Source organism: Centruroides sculpturatus, unplaced genomic scaffold (genome assembly GCF_000671375.1).
Source record: "Centruroides sculpturatus isolate CEXI.00-Female unplaced genomic scaffold, Cexi_2.0 scaffold1453, whole genome shotgun sequence".
Taxonomy (NCBI): domain Eukaryota; kingdom Metazoa; phylum Arthropoda; class Arachnida; order Scorpiones; family Buthidae; genus Centruroides; species Centruroides sculpturatus.
The window spans coordinates 67,371-87,382 of NW_019385723.1; the positions used below are offsets into that span (position 1 = coordinate 67,371).

Genomic DNA, 20,012 nt, shown 5'->3' on the forward strand with positions numbered 1-20,012 from the left:
TAATTGGAATATTGCTGGCGATTCCAACAAGAATGGCAACATTTACAGATTAAACGTTTTCCAGGCCGCTTCTGTCCGACAAGAATTCATTGCAAGATTCGTAAGAACTCAGAGATGAAGTCAATCCATAAACGTCGTACTTTTGTAAAGAATTGCAAATTTATCTTCTGCCTATATAAACCGAAGTCGGTCTGGAAAATCCCACAGAAAACCGCATTAAAAGGTTGCCAATTCGTAAATTTACCCGAAGGCCCCGGCGACCGCAACGATCCGAGACTGCCGGGCCCGGATCGTTGCAACGCGTAACACCAAAGCGTAACTTTCGATACGCAACATTTTGCAGATCGGCGGCCGAGATATTCAACGACGAGACGTCACCGTTCCACAAAATTAAACGACTCGAATCGAAATTTTAAAAATAACCAAGTTTATCACAGACACACACGCGTGTATATGTAAAAAGTGTTTACTGAGAACAAATTAAACGACATCCACAAAAGCAACATAAAAACAGAATTAAACGCACATAATTAATATGTGGCTAATGTTAATGTGATTTTTCTTTCGTAATGATTAAAACACGATCTTTATTTGTATTGGCCGTAACCGCCGTATCCCTGGCTCTGAGGAGGAGGCTGCTGTTGGTATCCTCCGTACTGTTGGTACTGTTGCTGGTTGTAGTCGCTCTGGCCGTACTGCTGCTGCTGCTGCTGCGGCTGATGACCATATCCTTGGTTGTAATTCTGAGTCTGGTCGCTTCCCTGGCCGTAAGACGATCGACCATACGACTGCTGACCGTAGGAAGGGGTGCTCTGGGAATGCTCATAGTTTCTGTTGTAGTCGGATTGGTCGTAACTCTGTCCGTAACTACTCTGTTGGTCTCTGCCGTAGCTCTGGTTGTAACCTCCGGGATCTCTGGAGTGGTCGGGTGCCTGCTGGCCGTATCTGGGTTGGTCTCGGTGGTCCACGTGCTGGCCGTACCTAGACGAGTGGTCATACTGCCCGTATCTCGACTGGTCCTGCTGGGAATAACTCTGTTGACTCTGCTGTCCGTATCCGTATTGATCGCTTTGGTCGTAACCTTCGAGTACAAAATATATTACATATGTTTTTTTAAAACTCTTTCTGCCCTGTGGGCAGTAAGAGGACGTCTTTTAGTAAGCCCATTATGGGTTCGGCCAGGCCCACAATGGGGTGACCGGGTGGTGAGGGACGGGGCCCGACCTATCCGAACCACCACCGAACAGTTCCTGGTGATTTTTCGACCCGTCCGGATTCGACCCCAGGTCCCCTAGAGCGGTAGTCTGCTACCTTGACAGCTCACCCTTCCGGCTGCCCACATATATTACATATATGTGCTGTTAAAATTCGTAAAATATTTTGAAAATTTACGTTTCGTTTACGAGTTTCAAATGCAAAAACCGGGCTTTTTGGAAAATAAGCTTATTCTTGGAAACTACACTTTTGAAGGCTCCTCGAAATAAAAGATGCCTTTGGCGGACGAGGGATTAGTACAGTGTATTAAATGCTAAGAGGGTTTATCTCATTCCTGGCTTATAGTGTCAGAGACGAGCAGAGTACCATTACAATTATCTAAATATCTGCTATTTTTTAACGCTCTTTTTGTTATTTAATTGCAATAATAATAAAACAAAGACAAGAAAATCGTCAGTTTCTTCGTTGTAGCACACCTCTGCGTCGGAGTGCTACGACGAAGAAAATGACGATTATTACGATTTTCCTTATAATGACTGACGTAATTTATTAATAAAAAATAAGTTTCCGAAAATAAGCCCAGGCTTATTCCCCGGCTAATATTTTACAACTACGTCGTTTATTTATCTCCAGTCCGAGACTTAGAGAAATATCCGGTAGATTTACTGTCTTAAATTAATGCATTTCGTTACATTTTATAATAGTCTAAAGTCGACTCCAAATTTCGGCCTCGATGTCTAAAAACCTGATTATTTTTAAATCGTTCGAAGTTACGCCCGTTTAGAAATAATTCTTTTAATTATTCACTTACCTCCGCGTCCGGCCGATTTCCATTGGTCCTGAGGACTCTGATGATACCTCTGATCGTTATAACTGTCTTGAATGCCCTAAAATATTTTAAATATTTAACTTATTTATACTTCCAAACATTTACATTCAATATAATCAATTAATTCAAACTCGTATTATTATTTATTCGGGTGGAAATGTTAGGTCTTTGTAAAGATCCCCACCAAACAAAAATATTTTGTTAACAAAATATCGTAACAGATGGCGTTACAAGCGCAGTTTTAAAAGTTAAGCAACTCGTTGGCCGCGTTTCTTTTGGTACATTTGGTGAGAAAGAACAGGTGGTTGGACGCCATCTTTGACTGTCGTACTTTAATCATCAATAGGAAGTNGTTTTTTGTTTTTTATTGTTTTATAGTGTATAATAAAATAAATGACAAAAAAGAATGTTATTGTTTATGTGCAACCTCCTTTTTGCCACAAAAAGTCGATTTACCGAAAACTACCGAAATCTACCGAAAATTGCTTAAGGAATCTACCGATGGCAAGCAAATCGACGTGGCAACATTGATTTGGTGAGAAAGAACAGGTGGTTGGACGCCATCTTTGACTGTCGTACTTTAATCATCAATAGGAAGTGCTCAAGCGGTTTTTTCTTTTCATGAGAAGGACGAGGGTTTTTGCTAAAGTTCTTTTGGGACTAGAGGAACCTGTAGGGGAAGAATTTCCTGGACCCTTGGGGTTTTTTTCAGGTAGGAGAGTTTTTAGTACTCCGTTGTGGAGGATTTTCCAAGTGCAGGGAGGGATACTCCCCAGCGAGGATGTCCTTAGCCACAACCGCTAGACTCGGCGGCTCACATTGCGCTTAATGACCTCTGCTTTTTCGCCCCTTTAACGGAAGCGGAGAAATTACATTCCATTAGCTGGTCGCTACCCCCGGAGCAAGTTTATACGGTTTTTCTGGAGGATCAGAGTCCCCTCCACCGTCTTCGCCCAGCGGAACTTCATGCAACACTTAAACAACACTTCACACACCCGGAAAGCATACAAGACGTTAGGTATACCCGGGCAGGCGTTCTTATACTTAAATCCTGTGACCCCGAAACTGTGGAGGAGGCCCTCCATATCACAGACTTGGCTGGGACCCAAGCGAGGGGCCACTTGGCGTCCAACTGCGCACTTACTGTGTATCTTGTGCGAGGTGTTGATACATCAATAGCTGTAACAGAGATATACGACATACTTTCGGCCAAAAACATTCCAGTCATAGAAATATGCTGCTTCACGCGGAGAGAGGGAGACTTAGTAGTTCCAAGCCCCACAGTTTACTTGTCGGTGGCAAGTGCTACAAAAATGGAGACAATTACTATCAGTGCTATAGACGTGAAAGGTACATTCCTTGTCCGTGTCACTGTGACCAGTGCCTTTCTTTCGGCCACTTAGCTGTTTCATGCAGAGGCCGACGTAGATGCATAAGATGTGGAGCAAACCATGAACCCAACGAATGCAATGCTGAGTGGAAGGACTGTGTTTGCTGCGGAGGAACACACAAGGCAGACTCCCCTCAATGCGAGGCTAGAGTACTCAAACTTTGCGTTACACACAGGTGTTCATACCAAGAAGCAAAGAGATTGCCTGAATGTCAGAAAGTGACCTATGCCACGGTGACAGCTACACATAAGCCGACAAAACCCGAGGAAGCCTCCCGACGCTCCACTTGGGTAGGGGAGAAGCTTGTCCGGGGTCCCCCAGCTTTGACAGACGACATCTCGTCATTAACAAGCAGAATCACTCTTTTAGAAACTACAATAGAGGCATTATGGGTAAAGATCTGCAGTCTCAACAAAAAACTACAGTCCTGCCAGACAGTCTCAGATCAGGTAACCCAAACCCTAGAATGCGAGCAGAATATGGACATCACACCAACAGTGTCCACGCCCAGTAAGCGGGCATCTAACTATGCAGAACAAACAGCCGCAGAACAACATGCCAAAAAGAAAAAACGCACAAAACTCCGACATGCAGCTGCACCGGACATATCTGACACTGAAGGCCCACCTTCTGACACAGATCTATCCCAAATCACAAATACATCCAGGGCAATTTCTCTAGAAGATCTAAGTTTTACAACCCCGGCTGAGCAGGTAAAAATTCGTAAGCGTCAGCCAAAAAACCACCCTCCCCATGTCTAATGCTACCAGTAGTAAGACAACCATTCGAATTATTCAATGGAATGTGAGAGGACTACATTCCAAACGGGACATCCTCATTACCATGCCCTGGTTCCAGGAGATAGATGTTCTCCTCATACAGGAGGCGTGGCTGACCCCGGGCATAACATTTACCCTACTGGTTTCTCCCTGTTCCTTGATGACCGCCCTTCCGGTCAGGGAAAACATAAGGGGCATAAGAGAAAGGATCTAGAAATGGATAACCGACACCATTTTAGTTTTAGTGAAACTGTTTATTTCTTTTGTAAGAGAAAAAAGAAGAAAAATTTTGAATTGAACTGTTTTGTCTCTGTAGTTGTTTCATATTCTAATTCCTTTTTTGGACTGCAAATTGAAAAAATTGTAGACATAAATTACCAGCGTTGTGTCTGCCTGCCCTTCCTTGACCTCGAGAACAGGGTTAGATAGATGAAAGTCTAGACTAGATATGGAAAGCTTAGGAGCAGAAGGCCCTGATTAATGATATATTAACTTCTGGTTTGCATGGAAGTCACATTATTTCAATTCAAAATTTTTCTCAAATGGAGTTACATACATGACTGGCATGGTTCTATTGTTAGCAGGAAAAGTATGATATATGGGGACAAAACACTACTAATTTGAAGTAGAGAACATATATTTTAAGTTAAATAAACTAAAAATGTGATTAAAAAGCCCAGCCAGGCATTTTAATGATGTCACAATAAAATAATTGCTTGTTTTTTTACCCCTTCCTAGTATATAGGATAGTGTAAGAAAGCTGATAAATTTGATGATAATGTAAATTTATATTCATTTTCCATGTGAGAAGTTGTTGCTTATATGTATATTTTTGTGAAAAATACATCATAGATTATATTCTCCTTTGTGTATGCTTTGTGCTTCATAACTTACATAACAACAACATATTAAATTGCCTTTTTAAAATATATTTTCAATAATCTAGAAAAGTTCATTTCAGATTTAAATTTTTAAAGAAAACAACCATTTGCCAACTGATACAATGATTAAGCTAATGCAAATAAAAAGAAAATTACCTGATTTCCTCCACCACGACCATACTGTGAAGGAGAATTTTGTCCATATGATGACTGATATGGATTTGAGCCTCTGTTCCAACTCTGATTTCCGCTTTGCATTCCAGATCCAGCGGGGGAACCGTACGAATCGGATCTACCATAGCCACCTAAATACAAGGTTTTAATAAAATTAGAACATATACGCGAATATATCAAACAGCATGATCTAAACTTACCTCTGTCACCCATCATGCTGGCAGGCGAATTTGAACCTCTGTATCCACCTCTGTCTCCCATTGAACCGGCAGGCGAATTTGTACCCCTGTATCCTCCTCTGTCTCCACCCATGGAGGGCACATTTCCTCCTCTGTAACTGTCTCTGTCTCCACCACCTGTCATACCTCCTCCTCTGTAGCTGTCCCTGTCTCCGCCACCATAAGACATACTGTCGCCTCTGTAACCGCCTCCTCTGTCTCCTCCCCTATCTCCACCTCCTGAAGACATGTTTCCACCCCTGTAGCCACCCCTATCACCACCAGAAGAGAAATTATCTCCCCTGTTATAGCCGCCGCGAGACTGTCCCCTTCCTCGTCCACCAGATCTTCCATCTCCTTGGTAGCCTCTATTCCCCTCCCAATTACTCCTATTATTGGAGTCACCTGCAAAAACAAAATTACACAAAATAAGAAAATAGTATTATATAAGGTTCATAGTAAGATTAATTTAAATAAAACAAACCAGTATTTTGCTGATTGTTTGGACAGAACCTTTTCTGCTGTGGGCCGACAGCCGCTTGCCCTTCTTCGTTGTATTGCTTAACTAAAGGTTCTGCTTCTTCTTTTGGAAGTTCAACATAGGTCACATCGTCAAAAATTGGTCCAATCGTTGGGAGGCCAAAATTTGCTGTGGAAATTATCCAACAATTATTAAGAACTACATTACAAATTCCAATTAAAGCAAAATTTATGACAATGTTTAATTTGAAACTTGAAATGATCAAATTTATTATTCATTTTATTCAATAATTTAAAGAAATGACAGGTTCTGAAACAGTTTATATCACCCTTACTTTTAATGCCATCTACTATATCACAGATTTGGATATTTTGAAAATCTTAATAATCTTATAATTAAATCTAATGAGGGAGGCATCAGGTGGCATCTCTTTAGTGACAAATTATTTAGTATTTAAAATAATTGATATATAATAGCCTAATGTAATTTGAAAGTTGTTGGCTTATTATGTTACATACTCAGGTTTGTAGATGTTAGTTTATATATTTAGTAACTTATTTTTCAATTCCATGCAAGAAAAAAAAAAAAAAACAGATTTTTCCTGGTTACATTTTACATATATTGTATTTGAATAATACCTTGATTTTCATGGCTGCATTTTCAATACAGGACATGCATTACATTAGCAAGCTAACTTGTTTTGGATTTTTACATCTTGGAAATTGGGCATGCATTAAAATCGAGAAAACATGGTAGATATTCTCTTTTAACAAATCTTCCCCTTAAGAAATTTAGCCACGATGAAGTTACCTTTCATTTCTAGCACAGCACTATCCGGTACATCTTTTCCTTCTTCTGACTCTCTTTTGGCACATCTTCTTTGGAACTCTTCATCTGTAGGTACCAAAACAACTGCCTTTTTCTTAAATCCTTCGAACGGCCTCATTTTTCTTTTTTGGGCCGAAGGATAGACATTAGTCTGAAAATAAATTACAAATTAAATTATTTGTTAATAAATATTTTAAAACTGAAAAATCATTACATTCATTTGAAGATAATTCTTGAAGTATTAGGAATTAAGAAAAACAATTTTGTATAATATTTTTTTAACATTTTTCCCTTGTGCTAATTTTATACAAACTTTCTAAACACTTGTCTTATTTTGTTATATTTCAATTATTAAATTATTCTTATGACGACATGACTTCTAAAGTTGTTTACATTTAGATATTAAAAAAAATCGCAATAATAATTGAAAATTATAACCAGAATGAATGGTATCCATTCATGAAACTGTAGATAGGATATTTACATATATTTATTGTCAATACAACTCTTTACTTTGATACTGCATGTCAGTTTTTGACAAAAGGATAGTGTGTTTGATTATTCTATCTTGGCTCAACTTTTAAAAATATACTAGACACTGTCTATTTCAACTGTGAATTGTGAATGAGGCTTTGGTAAGTACAGCTTAATTAAACAGACTGCAAGTGTAAATTGTAAATGATCTGGTGCTGTTATTGATCAATACACCTAGCACTGACAATCTTGAGATATTCAGACTTTGAGAAAGCATTTGCAAATTGGTGTAAGGTCTGTCCAAAAAGTTTAGATAATTCAGTTTTCTTGTGAAAAATTCTATATAAATGTTATTATTTTTATTTAATACTAGCTGTAAAGACCCGCTTTGCTGGGTTTTTATTTGTTCGTACATTTGTATGTAATATATATATATATTTTTTTTATATATATAAAAGACTTTTTCTAAGTAATCTAGAATCTAGCTGCAAGGACCCGCTTTGCTGGGCAAAAAGTAACGATAGTGAAGATTAAGATAATAACATTATAGCCAATCTTACCTGTTTTCACAGAATGCAAGAATTAGGTCCCCTGTTTCCAGACTAATTAGAGAATTTTTACATCCAGTCAAACAAGCTATTTTCAATTTGATCAATTTTCTGGAACATTTACAATCGTTCTATAATCGAACCAATTCGAATTCGAAAATTTTTAAAATCGAAATAGAAAATCTTCCACTTTCCACCACTTTCAAGCCCATATCTCCTGCACCCTTATAGCTATCAAGACGCAACCACCATAGTGCACAAATGGAGACTTGGGGCTACTACCACATACAAATACCATTCATGTGCGATGTGTAGTTTTGGCTGAAAAGTGAAATATAGGGACACACATGTCCATTTTTATATATATATATAGATATAGATAATTGCTTTTAATACATCAATTAATAATTCTTATTATTTAGAAAAACTTTACACAATAATTTAGTACGGTGGAACCTCTATATTCATCATTGATCTGTTCCTAATGACCTAACGAATATAGAATATGACGAATATAGAAACAATTTTTCTCATAATAAATAACTGATATTCAATTAATTCGTTCTCATCCTGAAAAAAGGTACAAGAATAAAAATTATGTTGCTTGTAAAACTATTTTTATTGTACTAAATAAATACAGTATAGTGATAGAACGGGAAGAACAGTATTATTAATATAGTATTATTGTTTAGAAGAAGACATATCAATTAAAATATTAGGTAATTCCAATTATGATTATCGATCTGTTTTGCCAATGATTCAGTAGCACTCGATTTAATAAAGAACTTGTCCAGTATTGTGTTTTTGTCTGCTTTTTAAAACTTTTCCGAAGTAGGCAATGACATTATCATTGAATGTATTTGTATTTTGATTGCTGTAGCAACATTTGGGTGACACTTTGGAGCAATTGTAACTTGATTTCTTGCAGTGATATTTTTCAATAACTCAACAATACACACAAAGCAGACTGATTAACTACAGCTAGCTAATAAGTGCTACTTCTGGTGTTTGGAATGACGACAAATATGGAAAAATAAAAGTCATCAAAATGTGATGAATATCGAATATTATGAATACAGAGGTTCCACTGTATAAAAATTCAAATAAATTGTGTCCAAAAAGTTTAGGTAATTTTTATTTATTGGACTTTTTACATCTTTAAACTTTTCAAGTATTAATAATTTCATTCAATTGTTTAAAAAATCACATGGCGGTGTTATTTTAACAATTTCAACAAGTGCTTCATCTGTAATATTAAACATGCCAAGAAACAAACAATTCATTGACAATGATGTGGTTTATATTTGGAAAAGAAAAGTAGAAGGTGCTACAGTTAAAGAAATTCATGTCTACCTCAGGAATAGATAGATATTGAAAAAGGTGAAAATTGGAAAACTAAACCAAGATCTGAAAGACCAAAGGTGACTATTGAACGTGATGAAAGGAGAATTTTAAATCTTGCTTCAAATTCTACAACTTCTATTTGAAAAATTGCAGTAGATTTAGATGATAAAGTAAGTAAAAGCACCATTCATAATATATTAAAATCATCAACAACAATTACTTACACATGAATGGCCAAACAATCTCCCTTAAAACCACAACACATTCAAGAAAGGTTATACTAAGCAAGAAAAAACAGGTTGTAGAAAGAACAATCAAAAAGTGTAGGTTTGTTGATAGAAAAAAGTGGAATTTAGATGGCCCTGATGAGTGGGGCTTCTATTGGCATAATATTAGAAAATAACCTAGAACATATTTCAGTAGACAACAAGAAAGAAGCATTACGATGTGGGCAAGATTTGGGTACGGCGGGAAAACTTCAATTGCATTTATTTCTGCACAACAAAACTCAAAACTTTATCAACAAACTCTTCAATAGTATCTTTAATTTTTGTGGAACTGCTGGAAATAACTGGATATCTCATCAAGTTAATGCCCCTATTCATGTGTCTCACTCAACTCAAACCTGGTTTACAAAAAATAAGCTCATGAAGTGGCTAGCTAAAAGCCCAGACCTGAACCATATTAAAATCTTTGAAGCATTACATCTAGATAGGTATATGTCAATTGCAAGAGTATTCAAACATAGATCACCTAAAATCTGAAAATAAAAAATTTACCAGATGAATTCTTAAAAATCTTATTTTAAGAATGGAAAATAAAGTTTTTGAGTTAATTTTATGTAAAGGAAAGTTAATTAAACATTAAACATAAAATGGATTAATTATTTTCAATAAATATTACTGTTTTGTAAAATTACCTAAACTTTTTGAACAGATCTCAAAGAAAAGGAAACTTGGGCAATTTGGCAGTACAAGGAAATATATTGAATATAATCTTGATTTGTTTTTTGTGCCATTAATCTTATCTGAGAGATTCCCATGTAAGTAGTGTCTCAAAAGACTCACTACAAGTACTGTATAAAAATGCAAAGTCAAGTTATAATAAATTATGTACCCAACTCCAGAAAATATCTGTTGGTTTGTATGGAGAACAAATGTTTTTGGCAGTCTAAGCCACAATTGTTGGGTTACATTCACTTTTTGAACTTCTTGGATTGGATGTTTTCTTTCTTTCAAAATTTGGAATGTCATGTGGATTGGAGACATTAACATATTATAGATAGTTGATAGATCCTGGCCGCACCGAAAGGCATAGCCAGCGAGGGAGAGGAAGGAAGGAGGTAAGGGGGATTGAAGAAAGAGGGGGGGAAGACGGGGAAGAGAAAGAGGAAGGATGTAGATTACAAGTGCGCCATTGCTGGGCGTCAATTGCTGAGCGTAAAGGCGATAGAAGTAAAGGGGCCCGTGCATAGGAAAGCACATAATTGGTGAATGAGTGTACATTAACATATTATATGCTGTTAACCGATTGGTCAGTTGCATTCTTACTGCCCCTCATCAATGTTCTCTCTAATTTTTTTTGTAGATGAGTGGAACATATGCTTCTCTGAGCAAAAAAGAATTTTTGCTGAACAGATTATGAGCAAAAATTTTTCTGAGCATATATATACAGTAGAGCGTCGTTTATCCGAAAGAATTCCGGTCAGCAAATTTAAATTTTCGCTAGCGTTGTGGCGCTGCAATCTTTGGCTATATCTCGGGCTACTCCAATATTTTTTTTGTTGATGTGTCTGTTTCAGCTGGCAGCACTGGTACTTTTGTGTGGTGTTTTTCTGAGGACTGTGTTATGCTGAATCGAACGTTTTTGATACTAGATCAACTTCTAAAGTATATATTTTTTGGCTTTTATATTTTTCAATGTATTTATTTTGTTTGTACAAAATAAAGAAATAATTTTTAACGATACAATAGCCACGATTATTATTTTGAAAAGTTTATGTTAAGCTTAACATCGACGAAAATTCAACACGAAGCAACACACAATGGAGAAAATTTTCAACATGGGATAGGTTAATATATTTTTTCGTACATAATTGGTTATCCAAAATATCGATTTTCCGAACAACCCCAGTCCCCAATTGATTTGGATAANTATATAATAGGATTATATATATATATATATAATCCTATTTTTTCCTATAAAAATTAAAATAATTAATTATAACAAGAGATTAAAATTCATTTTAAAACATACATTTATACAAAATATTATCTTTTGTCAATGATTTAATGTATTTAATTGAAATATATGTAGCAATAATCACAGTGCAGACAGAGTGAGAAAAAAGTAAACAATTCAAATTGGTGTGCATGCTTGCCTGTGCAGCAACAATTTGAGCAGTGCATGGCCATGCAGCTTAAAGGGAACATTGCCCCTCACGTATGCTAGATTTCTAATAAGGCTCTCCGTGCCTGTACCACAGAGTTACTGTCTTTGTAATTGATGGCAGCATTGTCCTTTTATGCCTTAAACTTTTACTTTTTCTAGATGATTTGTTAGTTATGACAATACAATACTTGGGCGATCTGTCTAGGGAGGATGCCTTCCAGGAGATTTTTAAGGGTAACTGGCCCCTATTTAGACATTACAGACGTGGAGAAAACCTGGAAAACTCCATGTGGCTAGCCCGTCCTGGTCAGATGCAAACCCACAACCAGGTGCACTACTGGTTTTCAGGGAACAGAATTGCTTGGCCACTGGTGAGCCTTTTTTAGATGATCTAAAAAAAATACAAACTAACAAATATTTGCTGGAGTTGGGTAGGTAATTTATTATCACTATGTCCAGTTATAGTAAAGTGTTAAATGTAAGGTCGAGTTTACCAGTGCATTTTATTGTATTGTTTTTGTATTATAAACTTCAAATGGAAATAAATATGTGGAGAAAATTTTCAGTTCTTTTTCCACTGAAGAAACATGTTTAAAGCCAGGAAGAACTCAGGGGAGAGAATCATTCCTTTGTAAACAAGACAATAAAAAAGAAATTATCTTTTTGTTGATCTTCAACTCTTTGAAACAAAAGGGGCTACTTCTATCCATCAAATTTTCTAGTATTATGCAAACACGTGCATAATAATTAATAAATAAAAATGGTGTAAAACAACTGTTACATGCTGTTAAAATGTACTAGTTGGGTTAATAATAAGTAATTAAACAATCTATAAAGATATTTAAGTAGATAAATGCAAAAATTATATGCAGAAAAAAATTCTTAACTAGTCTCAAACCCATGACCTTCTGCTTGTTGAAATTCAGAACCAACAAACTAGACAACTCAGGAATCATCACTTCTTGCTTAGTGTTTACATTTTACCTTATTTAAACATCATAATTTATTTATTTATTTTTTGGTTTTTTTTAATGAAAACAAAACGTTTTGCAGAAAAAAACTTTCACTATGTTTATCAAGAAAACAATCTCTCTAAAAAGACACACATTCCATAAAATGTGGCATTGGTAATTCCCAACCTTCCTCATTAGTTTTTATTCTTTTTTAAATATAAAACAAGATCACGTTCGTTACCTAAGTGTTATGTTCGACCATGCACATGTCCACATGCATGCGCAAAAGGAAACTGAACATTTTTGTTTACTGTCACTGTAAGCTATAGTAAAAACTACCCAGTTAGTCTGGAATCTATAAACCACATCTCTTACTGTATATTNGTGCAATGCATCACGTAAAAAATCTGCCAAGATAAGTCTCTCTAAGGGAATTGGGCCTTCATTTATGTGTTAAATAAGTGAAAAACACCAAAAAAGTTTATCTATTGACGAAGTTCGAATCACGCAATAGGAGCTGAAGGGCATACTTTTTTAGAAAATTGACCACGTATTACGTTTTCTCATCACGCCAAACCAAACAGAAGAAAATTTTAAAAAATTATTTACTAACTTTTTGTATTTAAAATATACTGTACTCTTATATTACAGTGGTACCTCAGGATACGAACGCCCCAGAATACGAAATTTTAAGGATACGACATGAAATTCGAACATATTTTTGCTCCACGATACGAACAAAAACTCACCACACGATGTAACATTAGTTTGCAGTGCCATTTTTTATTCACTTCTGTTCATTGGTCTCAGTCTGCATGTTTGCTTCATCGTGGAAGGATCTCGTTCGATAAAGGAAATCTCGAGCTATTATCAGAAAGTGACTGATTTTATTGAAAAGAAACATTCCGAAAAGGTTCACACTGGCTATATTGCTGCTCGGAGTAATGACATTTGCCTAAGTTTTTTTAAAAACGTTTTAAAAAGTAGACAAAGCCAAACGTCTTTGGATAGATATTTTAGCAAGTGACCTCTATCCAGTGAAAGTGCTGGTGGAAGTGAAGGAAAGAAAGCAAAAAACAGTGAATAAAATTTAAAAAAAAGTATAAAACAGAAAATATAAAAAAATTAGTGTTAAGTTATTTTTAAGTTATTGTTAGATTATGTTATGTAAGTTAAATGTTAGTATCATTTCCCTTCTCCCTCTCTTCCGCCACCAGTTTACACCTCAACTGTCATCTATCCTCAAAGGTAAAGTGAAAATAAAACTACATTTTCTTTATCGATTATTATTCTATTATGGTTATTTATACATTTACAACTACAAAATGCATTTTTCAGTGATTTCCTTACTATAGTTATTTATTTATTTATTTTTTAATGTACTACTAAGCTTTAATTTGAGTGTGTTTTTCGTGTTGGAAAGAATTATTTGGTTTTACATGTAATTGTATGGGAAAAAATGATTCACTTTACATTTTCATGATACGATCTGAGTTTCGGAACGGATTAATTTCGTATCCTGAGGTACCACTGTATAGGGTACGTTCATAAAGTCGAATGAATAAAATGTGTTAGTAATGAATCGTTCAAAAAGCAGTAGCCTCGCTCAATGTGCATGCTCTGTGATGATGACATTTCACTCTAACAAAGTTCACAAAGAAAAGAGTTAGTTCACTTTGTTAAGAAAATGGCACCCGATGACATTGATGTTTTTAAATCTTCTTGAGTGTTTAAACTATGAATTAAAAGGTGAAATGATAGAAATAACTGTCCACCCGAAGCAATCTAAGAAAAATATTTCGGATAAGGCTGCACTAGCAACATTCATATCTTCAATTTTAGAAACAGCCATTTAGTTATAAACGAATCAGTCAAAAAGTCTAACGAAATAAGAATAATGATGATGTCATTCTCATTTAACTCGTTTGACTTTATGAACATACCCATTAGTTTTGTCAAAGTTATTTACTTTTTTATGACATTATACATCAGGTATGGCCAAACTTTTATCCCTTAGGGGCTACTTTTTTGGTAAAATATAGTCTGCGGGCAACTACGAATATGGGCAAACAATTTTAGGATTTTTATATGCGCATATGTTAACATTCATTTGCATTGTTCATCGGGATAAATACAAGCAGTATGGTACGTTGCACAGACAGTCTATTATTGTAAGAATAAATTATCAAATTTAAGATTTTTAAACATTAATTTAAGTGAAAGCAACTTGTTCAACTTTAGCTTCGTGGGCTACTTTCAAAACCTTTGCGATCGACTGTGGTCTTCGTGTTGGCCATCCCTGTTATACATGCATTAAGAAGTGTACAGTAGGATATACAGTATTTACAATAATTAATGTAGTTTCACACAGAGACATGCCAAGATATCAGTTGCCAGTATGACTTGGTCTTTCAAAATATGGTAATTCGATAAGACGTGGACTCACTTATAATGCAGGATGACATTTTGTACTCAGAAACTCGCATATATAGATATTTAATATTTCAAATAACAAATTCATATATTAAATGCTAAAATTATATATTCAAAATCTACATTTAAATATTGATATTTAATAGCACATTCATGATGTAAAATAAATTGCTACAATCTTAAAAGTTTTGGTTAATTGCCAAATTATATTTAACACTTTATAAATCAATAACAAAAGTAACATTTATCTCTTGTAAATGATTGAAACATAAAAAAAAATCAATTAACATTAAAATAAACAAATGAATAAAAAAAAATAGAAGCAATAGATACTATCAAAGATTAAAAATGTTTTTAAATAAATATATAAAATTCATACTTGATCTAATATATAATTACGAAGTTCACGAGATCCCATTTCTAATAATTTGTTCAGACATTTCGTCGATTTTTGAATTAAAACGTCCCATCGTCCAGCATAATTTCTTTTTCTAGGTAAACCCATTACCTTGAGAAAAACGTTTGAAAATACATTAAAAAATTATTCTGTAATTATCATTGTTATCACTATTAAAATTATTATTTCAATTGGCTAAATTTAATTTAAATGCGTGATAATTTTATGCCAAGCCAAGTATGTTACAATATTTTTGTATTAATCATTTTATTGCAATTATGACAAGCTTACATTTATCTAATTAAAAAACTTGTATGTTTATGAAATTATTTGAGTGCTGTATTGAATAACAATATAGATCTGTAAATTGTTTTCCCCATCGTCTCGACGAACAAGAATATGAATGATTTTTGTTCACCGGCTTGGCATATAATTATCAAAAAATTATGTATATATGAGGAAAAAATATATATAAATAAATTGTTTGAACAATTAATATAAAATGCTTTGACAGAGCATATAAAGTAAACAATACAAGAGGNATTCAGAAAGAATCAGAAATTTCAGAAATTAAAATTGATCTAAGAATTGCACAACGTGAAGCAAAACAAGCAGAAGACATTGTTGGATCATTACAGAGTAGTAATAGAAATTTGAGAGAGAAAGCAAATAACTTGGAAAAAAATAAATCTGAAGAGGATAACAAGCAAAAGCAATTAATGGAAGACATTGTAAATTTAAAGCAGGAATTAGAAGAGAAAAACAAAGAATTGGAGAATATAAATAAATTGTTTGAACAATTAATATAAAATGCTTTGACAGAGCATATAAAGTAAACAATACAAGAGGAGTTATGAGAATTTTCAAGTTATACTCTCATCTTCTGGCAAGATTATTCTAAAACAATCATGATACGATCCCTACCAAGCATCTTATCACAGTTACGTTTTAGAACTAGCTTGCCCAAAGACAAGAGTATGACTTTAAAATGTTTGTAACATCCTCTTGTTTACTTTATGTGCTTCATCAAAACATTCGCTATTAAATTGTATATATTAAATGGAGCTGTAGTTATATACAATTAATATAATATAGATAAATATTACAAGTTAATATATTGAAAGTTAATTTAATTATAAGTAGACAACAAAATAATTTCATATTAACAAAATTTCATGCATTGAATGTAAAATAATTCATTTATTAATGATTTGATGAAAGAATTTACAGCATAATACTCTACAATGTTAAATTAAATAATACAAAAAGATTGTTAAATAAAATGCATGCAAATACTCACATTAGGCACAGAAGAAAAAGTTAACATCTTACCTTCATCTTATCAATTATACTATTTGTTCCTAATAGGTTGTATTTCTTATCAGGATGTAATGCAATGTAATTTACAGCCCATGTAGTTTTTCCAGCACCAGGTAAGCCACACATCATTATAATCTAAATACAAAATGGTATGTTAATTTCTGTCATTTCTATTCATATTTCCTTTCAGACATATAGTAAATCATGATATATTAAAGGTATACACACACATAAATAGAATAAAAATGCGTAAATGCATTAAGTCAGAAATTAAATGCTAGAGCCGACGTATCGAGTGACAGATTATGATCAAAGTGCACAAAACATAAGAATCTGAAGTAAGACCATTTCACTTTCTTGTGCTTAAATTTTGTTTTACAATGGAACGGATGTGAATCGATGTTTTCTTAAATTTCTATTTATATCTAATAATTGTTGTTATAGAATATTTGTACTATTTAAAAACAGTATTTTAATTTTTAATAATAATATAATATAAATGTAAATCTACCAGTAATTAAATTTCAGAAACAGTTTTTGAGACAGAAGATACACTTTAAATTTCTGCAAATTCTGAATATTTAAATTACATTTGCATAATGTTTTTTATTCTCAAAAGTAATCATTACCGAAGTTTTCAGCATTAAATTTTATTGCTAAAAATAAATGTAACTTCTTTAATCATAATATATTTCATTATGACAATATTTATCATCATCAATCTTTCTATAATTGATAAGTCAAAAGTGCAATATATTTTATTAACTATATATTTCTCTTATATCATAGTCATTAATATATATATTAATCTCCCTTACTCTTATTTTGATCCTAATCGATAATCACATATTTTTCCATAATCTTAAGTTTTATGGTATTTCATTATAAATTTTGGCTTAACTCATGCTGAAAAATGTTTGTATTAGAATATTCAAATACATCATTTGTAAAAAATCTGGAAAGTGTTATGGAATGTAACACTTTCCAGATTTTTTACAAATGATGTCTTGTCTTCCAGATTGTCTTGAATTTTGGACCTTACAATGATTTACAAACAATTTCTCTGCTACAATTAACGAATAGACATAATAAAACAATGCTTTGTATCTTAATGTTTTCTTAAAACAATTCAGATTTTATATAATAATTGATTAAAACACTGTTTCATCTTCCTGAATGAATCATTATCTGTTTCTGTACTTAACAAAAATCCCTCTTCTTCCCTTTAAAAATTTTATTATTAATTAATAACAATTTACAATTGAAATACTTAGATAATATGATATTTAGTTATAGAATAACACTGACAGTGATAAATTCCATTAAATTTATATGTGCCATGGACATTTAAAATATGAATAAATTTGGGTTTGTTTATTTTAAAAACCCATTATCTATTCATTTCAAAATGCAAATATGATTTGATAAAATCTTGGTATTAAGAAATATTTAAAAAGATATACATAGAATACTCAGAAATTAAAAATGAAGGTGCATTTTCGAATATATTTGTGTCTATGGGATCTAACATGATGATTCTTACAGATCCGACACAGCAAAGTTCGTTCTTCAAATGAAACGTGTGAAGCATTTTCCTGATGTTTAAAACACATGTTACATTTTCTACATGTTGATAAAAAAAACACAACCTACTATGACAAACTATATAAAGATAAGACTCAGATTAAAAAGATGTAACTAGCTATCAATCTAATGCTTCTTATAAAATATCCTGTTTTGAAATATATTAGTAAACATTAAAAACAAATGGAACAAGTTAACAAGACAAGCACATACTTTTCTGATATTTCTCTTATTTAATTTTATAACCAGACATATTGTGTACATATAAAATATATATTAATTCAAACTGATCTACATAAAGCTTTATATAATATATCAATATATATCTAATAATCTATGTAATGTTAATAGTTAACTATCAATAATACAATTAAAGATTTAGTGAATATATATATTGTTATTCTTTTAAATAAACATTACTATAGAAGGCTGAAACTTTGAGGATGTACCAACCGTAAGTCTGACAACGATGCATTTTGGAATTGAAATGACGCCATCTGAAAACCTTATAAACCTAACCAAACATAGAATTTAATCATGTGTTTATGTACTGTACTGTACATGTTATGTAATGATGTTTACGGCAGGGTGAGGTCACCCCATCATCACCACCACTAATTCCCAAACTCCAAAAATGTGACAAATAAAAGCATTTTTTAAAATATACTAAAATTATTTTTATACTAGGTATCAAAGATGCTCTATGGGCTCTAAAATTTTTGAATATTTTTTATCAAATAACAAACAAACATCATTTTGTTGGAGCTAACAAGTAAACTTTGAAAGGAGTAATAATTCTTTTTACCTTTTTGTCCTTACTTTTTACATTTCTGTGTATATATTGTCTACTTGGACTTTGTTTACTAATAGGACTTCATTATAGTGTTTATTTACAACTATTGTGTTATTTTTAATTATTTTTCTTCTTCTTAAACATATTTTGAAGTACAAATATAAACATCCCAACTTGATAGTTATATATTAAAGCCAAATGATTTCTGGATTATATTGGGTTATATTACTACTACTATTATTAATTAAATTTTAAGTAATTTGGCACTAGAGGCAAGTGTTAGGTGCCATCTCTTGCTAAATTTAAGAAAAATCTTAAGAAAAGAATCGGCCCAAAGGAGGACTCGAACCTGTCAAAACTGCAACTCCTGTTTACCACACAGTTGCATTGCCAGTTACACTATCCGGACCTTCATCCGATCCTCGCTTCTACAACTTATTAATTTGGATACAAGCATACTTGGTTACCCAAGGTCCAGGTAGCATGACTGGCATAACGACTGCATGGTAAGGCCAATTCTTTTCTTCCAGAAGCTTCTGAATTAATCATTAAAATATTAATTTAATTACAATTATTAAATTTCACAAGAGATGGCACCTAACACTTGCCTCTTGTGCCAAATTACTTAGCATTTAATTAATAATAATAGTAGTAATATAGCCCAATATAATCCGCCAATCGTTTGGCTTTAATATATAACTATCGGGTTTAGTATTTTTATGTTTGTACATACAGTAGAGCGACGTTTATCCGAATCAATTGGGGACTGGGATTGTTGGATAACTTATTTTTCGGATAACCAATTATGTACGAAAAAATATATTAATTTATCCTGTGTTGAAATTTTTCTCCGTTGCATGTCGCTTCGCGTTGAATTTTCGTCGATGTTAAGCCTAACGAAGACTATTGTATCGTTAAAAATTATTTTTTTTATTTTGTACAAACAAAATAAATATATTGAAAAATATAAAAACAATAA

The 20,012-nt window shown here is 33.3% G+C and overlaps 1 protein-coding gene across 1 annotated transcript in view; it reads right to left on the reverse strand.

Moving 5' to 3' along the window:
* Positions 1-452: 452 nt before the first annotated feature.
* Positions 453-20,012, reverse strand: part of LOC111641543 (heterogeneous nuclear ribonucleoprotein U-like protein 1) — an 88,501-nt gene continuing 68,941 nt past the window's right edge. Inside the window, exons 11-18 of the mRNA XM_023387718.1 lie at positions 16,669-16,791; positions 15,319-15,447; positions 6,779-6,947; positions 5,972-6,136; positions 5,470-5,892; positions 5,252-5,400; positions 2,027-2,102; positions 453-1,081 (exon numbers count right to left, since the gene is read on the reverse strand). Coding sequence (XP_023243486.1) covers positions 588-1,081; positions 2,027-2,102; positions 5,252-5,400; positions 5,470-5,892; positions 5,972-6,136; positions 6,779-6,947; positions 15,319-15,447; positions 16,669-16,791 — 1,728 coding nt within the window. The 3' untranslated portion in view covers positions 453-587. The remainder of the gene's footprint in view (positions 1,082-2,026; positions 2,103-5,251; positions 5,401-5,469; positions 5,893-5,971; positions 6,137-6,778; positions 6,948-15,318; positions 15,448-16,668; positions 16,792-20,012) is intronic.